Genomic DNA, 11660 nt, shown 5'->3' with positions numbered 1-11660 from the left:
AATATACAGTGCAGATAAAACTACAGAGCTCTCTTCTCCTCCCCCCCCCCCAAAAAAAATATTTATTCCCACACAGCCAAACCCGCCTTGGCTGTCAGGCACTGCCATAAATAACCATAATTACGGGTGAACTCTGAGCATTTGAGCATGGTGTGGAAATCACAGCTTCTCTAGCCAATGTGCAGCGAGTTTTCCTTTAAGGATCTTCTGGCTAAAGGCAATACAGTGCAAAGGAGGAGGTGTGGGACGAATCACTCAAAGGAAGGGGAAGGGAAAAGAAAAAATAAAAGGCAGGGAAAGTTACTCCCGAAGAAAAATGCAGGGCTCGTCCTTTACCCTGACGTCAGATCTGTCTTCAATAAAACCTCCCTTAGAGCCCAAAGGGAAAAGTCAGACCCGTTGTCAACCTCGGCTGTGCTCTGCATTCCCTCAAAGAGGTGCCTAATTTGTTCCAAAAGGAGTTTTATTTTTTTCCTTTTTAAAAGATCTGGGTTCAATCAATGTCTTTCATCCTGGCTTCCAGTGATGAGGTGGCTTCTGCCCTGGATTCTAGCAACCAACGGCATTCTGCAGGTGGGTCTCCTGTCCCTTCTTCTTTTTCCTCTTGCCTCCCAAATGTTTGTTTTTGCAACCTGGGTGAAAGGAATGCAAAAGGTTGTTTTCTACAGGATGGGTGGTGGAGAATGCAAAAAAAAAAAAAAGCCCTGCGTATCTTAATAGCAATAGAGTTGGGAGAAAGAAGCAGATCAAAAGAGAGGGAGATGCCTGGTCTGGTGAGGAAGCAAAACCCTCTTCAAAATGCAAGTTGTTCAGCATTGTGCCCCAGAGGGAATATGTTGAGGTTTTCTTGACAGCTCAAATGATGATCGAGTGATGTGGGAAGGAAGAACTCAGACGGTGCTTCAGGGACAGATCTATCTTCTGATCTACCCTGTGCCACTGGGGTGGTCTTGAGATGCCAAGGTGACTTTTGAGAGTGTCCTGGTGTCCTATTTTTTTTTTTTTTAGAAAAAGAACAGGAAATGCAAGAAGTGATATTCAGGGGGAAAGCTCAGCAGAGCCTAAAGGAGGAGACGGAGAATATGGTTTGGCTGCTGAGCGAGGGGGTGAGTGAGCCCCGCAGACACGCCACACGTGGCAGCAGCTCTGGGAATGATGTAGCGCTGGGAAATGCAAGCAAAGAGTGGTCAGCAAAACGGCAAATGCTTTGCATCGGGTGGGAGCGCTGGAGAAAAGCGGTGCAAAAAAGATCTGCTCAAAGAGCTTGCAGGAGAGAGTGAAGCGGTTCAAAGAAGCAGATGGCGTTTTTGTTCATCGTGAAGACTTATACCAGACAGCAAGCAGGCACCCTGCTTTTTCAGATGCCCATCCCAGGGCAGTGTCAAAATCAGGTAGGGAAATAGGAGAATCTGCTCCATGACATGCAGTCTGGACACTGGGCATGGAACGTGTGAGCAGTTACTTAAAATAATGTTGAGTAATGTGCGGTTTTCTTTTCTGCTTGGAATATACATGCTTTTGCAGTGGGAGGTGATATATAAAGTTACCTGGGATGTCCATGCAGGCCAGCTGGCAAGGCGGAGTGGCAGCCTTGCAGGTCCTCTGGGGCTCTGTGATTGCAGCCTAACACAGCAACGCACATTCAGCCGTCGTCCATCATTGGCGAGCAAGAGAGGACTAGGGATGTGTATTACTAGGCAGCTTTTACTTAAGGAACAGGAACAGCAGCCACCAGCAAGTTCTTTATACGGCTCTTCCTAAACTGGCCCATTGTGGAGCAGCAAGCAGCAGGAAGAGTCTATCTTAGGAGTGAGAAAAACAGAAACTCTTTACAAGGGCCAATCCAAGAATAGCTCCTGGAGATTTTTGATTTTTAAAAAAAAGAAATTAGAGCTTTCAAAATCATAGGAATGATGGTGAATGATGGCACAGTCCCAGGAACAATGGAACTAAGGCCCTTTTTGCATCCTATCCATGGCCCTAATTGTATTACAGTCGTACCTTGGATCCCAAACACTTTGGTACTCAGATGTTTTGGCTCCCCAACACTGCAAACCCGGAAGTGAGTGTTCTGGTTTGCGAACGTTCTTTGGAACCTGAACGTCTGACGGGGCTTTTGCAGCTTCCAATTGGCTGCAGGAGCTTCTCGCACCTCTGCCTCCCAAAGGCTTGCACAGCTCTTTGTTGCAGCAGCCCTGGCTACAAGCTCACCAGGCGAATGGTGCCTCCGGGGCTGGTCAGAGGGTGCTTCTCAGGACCCTGTGGGGCAGTGTGAGGAGGCACCTCTCTTTGGGGCAGGCCGGGGCACTTCAGAGATCAGGGGCAGTAGCTGCAGCTGCCCAGAGGACTCCCAAGGAGAGGAGAGAAGAGAGGAGGCTGAGGGAACCCTCCACAAGGGAGGCTGTTTGAAAAGGGGTGAGAGGCTGCTGGCTCTGCAGGCAAAGGGTGTCTGGGCTCCCGAGCCCCACAGGCGTGCCACAGAGAGAATGCAGTTGGTCAAGGGAGCCATGAACCCCAAAAAGGTTGAAAACCTCTGCTTTAAAACAACACAAAAAAATTAAAATTCTAACACAGATTAAAAATTGCATCAGCATTTCTAAATATCTGGGTAAAAGGTAAAGGTAAAGGGGACCATTAGGTCCAGTCGTGACCGACTCTGGGGTTGTGGCGCTCATCTCGCATTATTGGCCGAGGGAGCCGGCGTACAGCTTCCAGGTCATGTGGCCAGCATGACAAAGCCGCTTCTGGAAAACCAGAGCAGCACACGGAAACGCCATTTACCTTCCCGCCAGAGTGGTACCTATTTATCCACTTGCACTGTGTGCTTTCGAACTGCTAGGTTGGCAGGAGCTGGGACCGAGCAACAGGAGCTCACCCCGTCGTGGGGATTCGAACCGCCGACCTTCTGATCGGCAAGCCCTAGGCTCTGTGGTTTAACCCACAGCACCACCTGCGTAGGCTTGCCTAAACCAGCATGTTTTTAGCAGGTGCCATAAAGAACACAGTGAAGATGCCTGCTTGAGATCAAGAGGCAGGGAGTTCCAAAGTTCAGGTGCTGCTGCAGCAGCAAACGATTGAGTGCTTACAAATGCAGAGCAGGTATTATGTGGTATCTGTAGTAGACCCTCCAGCTGAAGGGGTCGAGTGGGCACGTGTGGGCTAAGGCGACCTCATAGGTAAACTATATCTATATTCAGGGATTGCTGTTTCCAGCACCTCTCTTCTGTGCCATTCGAGAGATGCTTCTAGCCTGGCCATCAATTCAGCCCCAGTAAGTTTATTCCCAAAATGTAAGAGTTCATTCTGAAACAAACACAAAAATTCTGAATGGAAGGCTGTCCAGTTTTAGAATAAACTGAATTCCCATTAAGGGAAATACTCTAGAGAGGCCATCCTTATTCAAAGTACCGTTAAAGAGATCTTCTGGGTTTAGGCCAATTTGTTTGATCTTGTTAGTAATTTGCGAAAGCCAAGGTGGATAAAGGGCTGCGGCCAAGAAATGAGATAACATTCCCTTTGGGTTATAATGAATTTTCAACCAGAGGGATATTGCTTGTTCCCAGACTTTTAATTCAACTCTGGGCATTCCTGCCTCTTGTCTTAATATTACATTAGATGTGCTTTTAGAGGTGCCTAATAGGGATCTAAGAAATTTTGACTGAACTGTTTCGAGAATCTTAAGAATGGCAGAGAGTCCAATTTGTGAACCATAAAGAAGTTGGGCCAGAGATTTTGCCTGAAAGACTTTTAAGGCCATAGGAAGGAAGCCAGCACCTTTCTTTTTAAATAGTCTAAGAATGGCGTTAGCACTTCTTTCTGCTGAGGTGGCAGATGCGGTCAAATGTGCTGAGAATTTGGCGTTGTAAGAGAAGGTGATGCCTAAATATTGGAAGTTCTTAGTTTGATCTATGGCATTTCCCTTCATATTCCAATTGTATTTCCTAAAGGAGCGGCCAAAGCGGACAATTTTAGTTTTAGCAAAAACTAGAGAGGCCATCAAGTGCTTAGCAGTCCACTTTGACAACCAGAGGTTGTTGTGTATTTAAGCTTTTTATAGTGCTTATTATGGTGTATCCTTGCATAGCTCAGTTGGTTAGAGAACATGGTGCTGCTAACACCAAGGTTGCAAGTTCGATCCCCATATCACTTTACATTTCTATGACTCTATTACTCTAAATAGGGCTTGGAATGTTTGCAAGGGAGCCTGTGTTTCGTCTGGGGCTGAGACCAGACCTCCCTCCCTTGTGGCTGGAGCTGTGATCCCCTGAGATTGTCCTGCTGCACTGGGAGAAGACCCTCCTTGGAGCTTTTTAAGCAGAAGTTGCATGGCCCCCTGCCATGTAGGATCTAGCTGAGATTCCTGCATTGGAGGGAGTTGGCCAAGAAGACCCTCAAAGGTCCCTTCCATCTCTACACTTCTATGGTTCTAAGAAGGCTTCTCCCGGAGTTGTTAAGTCTGCCTGGTGCTCGTCGATCAATTACTTTTGAATCAAGATGAGTACCTATAGAGGTACAGTGATACCTTGGGTTAAGAACTTAATTCGTTCCGAAGGTCCGTTCTTAACCTGAAACTGTTCTTAACCTGGAGCACCATTTTAGCTAATGGGGGGCTCCTGCTGCCGCCGCACCGCTAGAGCATGATTTCTGTTCTCATCATGAAGCAAAGTTCTTAACCTGAGGTACTATTTCTGGGTTAGCGGAGTTTGTAACCTGAAGCATTTGTAACCTGAAGCGTTGTAACCCGAGGTACCGCTGTAAAGGTAAATGACCACTGGAGGGTTAAGGCCAGCCAAAGGCGACTATGGGGTTGTGGCGATCATCTCGCTTCAGGCCAAGGAAGACGGTGTTTGTCCACAGATAGCTTTCCAGGTCATGTGGCCAGCAGGACTAAACTGCTTCTGGTGCAACAGAACCCAGAGCGCATGTAAATGCCGTTTACTTTCCCGCTGCAGCGGTATCTGTTTATCTACTTGCACTGGTGTGCTTCCGAACTGCTAGGTTGGCAGGAGCTGAAACAGAGCAACGGGAGCTCATTCCGTCGCGGGAATTCGAACCACTGACCTTCTGATCGGCAAGTCCAAGAGGCTCAGTGGTTTAGACCACAGCGCCACCCGCGTCCCATGCAATTATGTATAGAACTGCATCACTTGCTATTGAATTCTCAGTGTTTGCTTTCATGCCATTGTGATTTTTGACACGATTCTCTATTGATGGAATTGTGGCTTGCCTGGTTTTAATGCCTTGGCATTATTGTGAGTTTCTCTGGGCTTGGTGCTTTGTGGTTGGAGAAGTGGCATGCATCCTGCTGGTGCTTCCTTAGAACGAAGTTTCTTGCAAGGCAACCTAGGAAGCTGTCCTTGGTCCTTCTTGCTCTGTATCATCAACCCCAAGGGTGGAGAACCTCAGACAGTGGGCCAATGTGGCCCTTTGGGTGTGTTTGGCCCCTGGGACTCTCTCTCTGCCACCACACCCAAACCTTAGCCCTCCATAGGCTCTGTTTTGCACTGTCCGCAAGTTCCTTTGCCTGACTGGGCTGTGTCCTTGAATTGTGATCACATCTCTTCCAAGGATGGATGGAGCGTAGAAACATCTGACTTTTGCATGGCTGGAATGCAGCCTAGTTACTAAAGGGAGAGAATTGCATCCATTGCTCTGCCCGCTTTCACCTCTGGCCCCCTGTACCACAGGCATGTGGCCCTTGGAAAGTTGCCCAGGATGGAATGTGGATCTCGGGCTGAGAATGTTTCCCACTCCTGCCCTGAATGAGTGTTTTGCATAGGAGTCCTTGGGTGGAAATGCCAAGCATTGAACATGGGGTTTTCTGGGCACAGAAGCAAATGTTCTTCCACTGCTGTGGCTCTCCTGTGGCTCATCGTGGGGGGAAGAGGCATTGGTCTGTGTTCAAGATGTCTGCGGATTCACAGATTACCTTCTTTATAGATTGAGAATCTCAAAGCTGGGGCAAGTCCTGACTTGAAGCTGTTTTTACAGACTCAACTTCACCCTTCATCATTTTCCATTTCACTTCATTGATTAGACTTAGAATCATAGAATCATAGAATCATAGAATCATAGAGTTGGAAGAGACCACAAGGGCCATCCAGTCCAACCCCCTGCCAAGCAGGAAACACCATCAAAGCATTCCTGACAGATGGCTGTCAAGCCTCTGCTTAAAGACCTCCAAAGAAGGAGACTCCACCACACTCCTTGGCAGCAAATTCCACTGCCGAACAGCTCTTACTGTCAGGAAGTTCTTCCTAATGTTTAGGTGGAATTTTCTTTCTTGTAGTTTGAATCCGTTGCTCCATGTCCGCTTCTCTGGAGCAGCAGAAAACAACCTTTCTCCCTCCTCTATATGACATCCTTTTATATATTTGAACATGGTTATCATATCACCCCTTAACCTTCTCTTCTCCAGGCTAAACATACCCAGCTCCCTAAGCCGTTCCTCATAAGGCATCGTTTCCAGGCCTTTGACCATTTTGGTTGCCCTCTTCTGGACACGTTCCAGCTTATCAGTATCCTTCTTGAACTGTGGTGCCCAGAACTGGACACAGTACTCCAGGTGAGGTCTGACCAGAGCAGAATACAGTGGTACTATTACTTCCCTTGATCTAGATGCTATACTCCTATTGATGCAGCCCAGAATTGCATTGGCTTTTTTAGCTGCTGCATCACACTGCTGACTCATGTCAAGTTTGTGGTCTACCAAGACTCCTAGATCCTTTTCACATGTACTGCTCTCAAGCCAGGTGTCTCCCATCCTGTATTTGTGCCTTTCATTTTTTTTGCCCAAGTGTAGTACTTTACATTTCTCCTTGTTAAAATTCATCTTGTTTGCTTTGGCCCAGTTGTCTAATCTGTTAAGGTCATTCTGAAGTGTGATCCTGTCCTCTGGGGTGTTAGCCACCCCTCCCAATTTGGTGTCATCTGCAAACTTGCTCAGGATGCCCTCAAGCCCATCATCCAAGTCATTGATAAAGATGTTGAACAAGACTGGGCCCAAGACAGAACCCTGTGGCACCCCACTACTCACTACTCTCCAGGATGAGGAGGAGCCATTGATGAGCACCCTTTGGGTTCGGTCAGTAAGCCAGTTACAAATCCACTGAATGGTAGCATTGTCTAGCCCACATTTTACCAGCTTCTTTACAAGAATATCATGGGGCACCTTGTCAAAGGCCTTGCTGAAATCAAGATAGGCTACATCCACAGCGTTCCCTTCATCTACCAGGCTTGTAATTCTGTCAAAAAATGAGATCAGATTAGTCTGACATGACTTATTTTTCAGGAACCCATGCTGACTTTTAGTGATCACAGAGTTTCTTTCTAGGTGCTCACAGACTGTTTGCTTAATGATCTGCTCTAGAATCTTTCCTGGTATTGATGTCAGGCTGACTGGGCGGTAATTGTTTGGGTCCTCTCTTTTCCCCTTTTTGAAAATAGGGACAACATTTGCCCTCCTCCAGTCTGCTGGAACTTCGCCTGTTCTCCAGGAATTTTCAAAGATTATTGCCAGTGGTTCTGAAATCACCTCTACCAGTTCTTTTAATACTCTTGGATGTAGTTCATCTGGCCCTGGAGACTTGAATACATCTAAACTAGCCAAGTATTCTTGTACTACCTCCTTACTTATTCTGGGCTGTGTTTCCCCTGCTGAATCATCTGCTCCATATTCTTCAGGTCGGGCGTTGTTTTCTTTCTTGGAGAAGACTGAGGCAAAGAAGGCATTGAGGAGTTCTGCCCTTTCTCTGTCCCCTGTTTGCATTTCACCATCTTCTCCTCTGAGTGACCCCACTGTTTCCTTGTTTTTCCTTTTGCTACGGACATACCCATAAAAGCCCTTTTTGTTGCTTTTAACCTCTCTAGCGAGCCTGAGTTCATTCTGTGCTTTAGCTTTTCTGACTTTGTCTCTACACGTGCTGGCTATATGTTTGAATTCCTCTCTGGAGATTTCCCCCCTTTTCCATTTTTTGTACATATCCCTTTTAAATCTTAACTCAGTCAAAAGTTCTTTAGATAGCCAGCCTGGCTTCTTTAGGCACCTTCCATGTTTCCGTCTCATTGGTATTGCCTGAAGTTGTGCTTTTAATATCTCCCTTTTAACAAACTCCCAACCATCATGAACTCCCTTCCCTTTTAGTATTACTGTCCATGGGATTTCACCCAGCGTTTCCCTAAGTTTTCTGAAGTCGGCTTTCTTAAAGTCTAGAATTTGGACCTTAGTATGCTTGGTTGCTCCTTTCCGCTGGATAATAAACTCCAGAAGAGCATGGTCACTCCCACCTAATGATCCTGCCACTTCTACCCCACTAACCAAGTCATCACTATTGGTTAGGACCAGATCTAAAATGGCTGATCCTCTTGTTGCTTCTCCCACTTTCTGGACAATGAAGTTGTCTGCAAGGCCAGTGAGGAATCTGTTCGACCTTATGCTCTTGGCTGAGTTTGACATCCAACAAATATCAGGATAGTTGAAATCCCCCATTACTACTATCTCACTTCCTTTGGAATGCTTGGCCATCTGTTCCAGGAAGGCATCATCTGTGTCCTCAGTTTGGCTTGGGGATCTATAGTAAACTCCCACAATGAGATCACTGTTGTTTTTCTCTCCCTTAATTTTGACCCAGATACTCTCAATTTGGCTTTGAAGTTTTAAATCCTGGATCTCTTCACAGGTATACATATCCCTAACATATAAAGCTACTCCTCCTCCTTTCCTGTTTGGTCTATTTCTCTTAAATAGATTGTATCCCTCTATTACTACATTCCAGTCATGAGACTCATCCCACCAGGTTTCAGTGATGCCTATTAAGTCATGTTTAGTTTGCTGTACCAAGAGCTCAAGTTCATCTTGTTTATTTCCCATGCTCTGTGCATTAGTATACAGACATTGAAGACCGTTGATCATTCCCCCATGTCTCTTATTTAAGGATATTTTCGTCCCACCACTAGGTCTGCATGCTGCTTGCTCCATTTGGTTCTTGACATTTGGATGATCATCTTCAGCATTTGATAGACTCCTACCTTCAGGACCACTGTCTCCCTCCCCCACATAATTATTCGTTGCCAGTCTCCCAAAGGTCTCCAAGTGACTTACATCAAAAAAGGGGGAAGGGGTGGGGTGGGGAAGGATATTCAATATATATTACCATAGAGGAGGAAAGCAGGGGGAATACATTAGTAATTCATATAATATAACAACCATAAAACTCAAATAACAAACAAAGCAATACTGAGAACCACTAATTAACAAATAAACAAACATAAACAAAACCTCATCCTCCCCTTAGTCCAAAAATCATTCACCACAAGCCAACAATCTCCCCCCTTTAACCTCCCCACCCAGAAGTCTGATGCCAAGGCCAGCTGTTGCAACTCAGTGGGTGGTGGGTCCATTGTCCCCCAGGCGTGGTCCAGCGTCTCTCCTCTCTCTTCAGGGGGGTGCAGTAGCAAAGCAAGACCCACGGCCTTGGGCTTGGCTCACTTCCTTGAGTTTTGCATGTGCCGTTGCGTTCTCTGCCATGGATATCACAGGCTGATGCAGAGACTACAGACCCTCCAAGTGTCCCTATTTTCCAGGGGCAGTCCTGGATTTACAGAAGGTTTCTGATTTGATCCTGGAATGTCCCACTTTTCCATAGGACATCCCAATTTCCAATGTAGAAATGTTGGAGGGTATGGAATAGAATGTCCTTACTTTCATTGGGGAAATGTTGGAGGCTGGGGAGACTAGTTCAAGTACAAACCTCCCCATCTGTAAAATGGGTACTTCCCCTCCCCTTAAAGGTAAAGGGACCCTTGACAATTAGGTTCAGTCATGGACAACTCTGGGGTTGCGGCGCTCATCTCGCTTTATTGGCCGAGGGAGCTGGCGTACAGCTTCGTGGCCAGTATGACTAAACCGCTTCTGGCGAACTAGAGCAGCGCACGGAAATTCCGTTTACCTTCCTGCCGGAGCGGTACCTATTTATCTACTTGCACTTTGACGTACTTTCGAACTGCTAGGTGGGCAGGAGCTGGGACCGAACAACGGGAGCTCACCCCGTCGCGGGGATTCAAACCGCCGACCTTCTGATCGGCAAGCCCTAGGCTCTGTGGTTTAACCCACAGCGCCACCCGCGTCCCTTCCCCTCCCCTTAGAATATACTTAATTCCTTAAGTGTATGCTAGGACTGTGTGGCATGGTTTGAGTACATAACGTAAAGCATCCAAATCAGCTTTCTGCATAAAAAAATATAGACATAAAGCACATTCGCAAGCTGAAATCTCAGAGGCAGCCAATATGGTATGCTTTAGATGTCAAGGGACTACAGCTTCCATGAGTCCAGCCAGCATGGCCAATGGTTAGGGATGATGGTCAGTGATCTGGAGGACCCCACACTGTCTGTTTCTGCTATACATGCTTATCAGGAAATAAATGCAGTGGAATTAAACAGGGGTTATTTCTGAGTAGGCATGCATTTGATTGCACTCAAACTATTAAATGGAAACCAAGCAGCGAAAAGAGTGATATGCCCTGCTAACGTAATAAGGGGAGTGGACTTAGGAATTCAGTTGGGCTCCAATCTACACACATGCAGCTATTAGGTACACAATGTTTATTCTCTTTTATAGATGATTTGCCCAATGAGTCAGAAGAGCATGCTGACTCTTGCAACGAAACATCCCCTGGCATAGCTTCTGTCTCGCTTCCGGGACGTCTGCAATTTAGCAGACTAAACAATTTAGGCAGAAAATACTCTAGACATCCTGCCGGTTAGTGGGAGGGGGGATGAAGTAAATATGTGGCATTATTTTTATTTTTACCCAAGCATAAGGCGGACTTCAAACACGCTTGCTAATCTCCTTTCATTTTGTGCCAAATTTCCCCTGTTCCCCCTGTAACCTCGGCTCTGCTGAAACATCCCACATTCAAACAGCGGGGAAGGTCGCTTGCTGTTAATCGGAACTGGATCCAGTCCTTTCTTCAAAGAGCAGAAATGGGGAGTTCTTTCATTATCCACACAACCATTCTGAAAGGGTTGATAGTGTCTTGAGCAACATGTGGAAATTGAGTGTGGAATTTGAACTCGGATCTGCTGGTCTATACTAGAGTTGGGTGATATATTGATAAATTATATCGAAGCTCCACCTGCCTACCTGCCTGCCTAAGGCGGGGAGGAAAAGGCAGCTGAGGTACCTTCGAGACATTGTGATATATCAGCATATCGCGGTAATTAGCTGCTGATATCTTCTTTGGCGATCACTTGTAGCCGAGTAAGATTGTCTTCCATAAACATGGTTTTAAAAGTGGTTGTGGAGTTTAGTTTAGCTGTTTAGTTGGCCATTTTCCTACGTCAATGAAGGCTGAAATTTCAATTCAGTGGAGCAGGGTCAAGATATTAACTGATATGCTTGAAATTTCAGATATAGCTATATAATCCCTATGTATTACAATAAGACCTTTAGAGCAGGCATTTTTTTAAAAAAAGTTTTTATGAGCCGCCCTACTGTGGAGGCCAATTCTGGACCCACACATTCTTCCACAGTGGGGACATAGGTTTCCGAGTGGGAGTTGATCATGGTGAAGGTTTGCCAAACACGCCTTCCTCTTAGTGTGTTTCTCCCTTTTGTCCTGAGTTCAAGTGTCTTCAAAACTCATGACACCTTTGGTAAAG

The 11660-nt window shown here is 46.2% G+C and overlaps 1 protein-coding gene across 2 annotated transcripts in view; it reads left to right on the top strand.

Moving 5' to 3' along the window:
- The first annotated feature begins 371 nt into the window (after nucleotides 1-371).
- The window catches only part of CCN4 (cellular communication network factor 4), a 34583-nt gene continuing 23294 nt past the window's right edge, over nucleotides 372-11660 (top strand). Inside the window, exon 1 of one of the 2 annotated variants that reach the window (XM_035126163.2) lies at nucleotides 372-573. In XM_035126163.2, the coding sequence (XP_034982054.2) occupies nucleotides 526-573 (48 nt within the window). In that variant the 5' untranslated portion in view covers nucleotides 372-525. Of the gene's footprint in view, nucleotides 574-934; nucleotides 1392-11660 lie in introns of those variants that run through there. The other variant, XM_035126164.2, reaches the window with a different exon arrangement.

This window comes from Zootoca vivipara, chromosome 8, assembly GCF_963506605.1.
Source record: "Zootoca vivipara chromosome 8, rZooViv1.1, whole genome shotgun sequence".
In the NCBI taxonomy this organism is placed as follows: Eukaryota; Metazoa; Chordata; class Lepidosauria; order Squamata; family Lacertidae; genus Zootoca; species Zootoca vivipara.
Note: the sequence above shows the minus strand (reverse complement) of the source record. Positions and strands in the feature narration are given on the sequence as shown.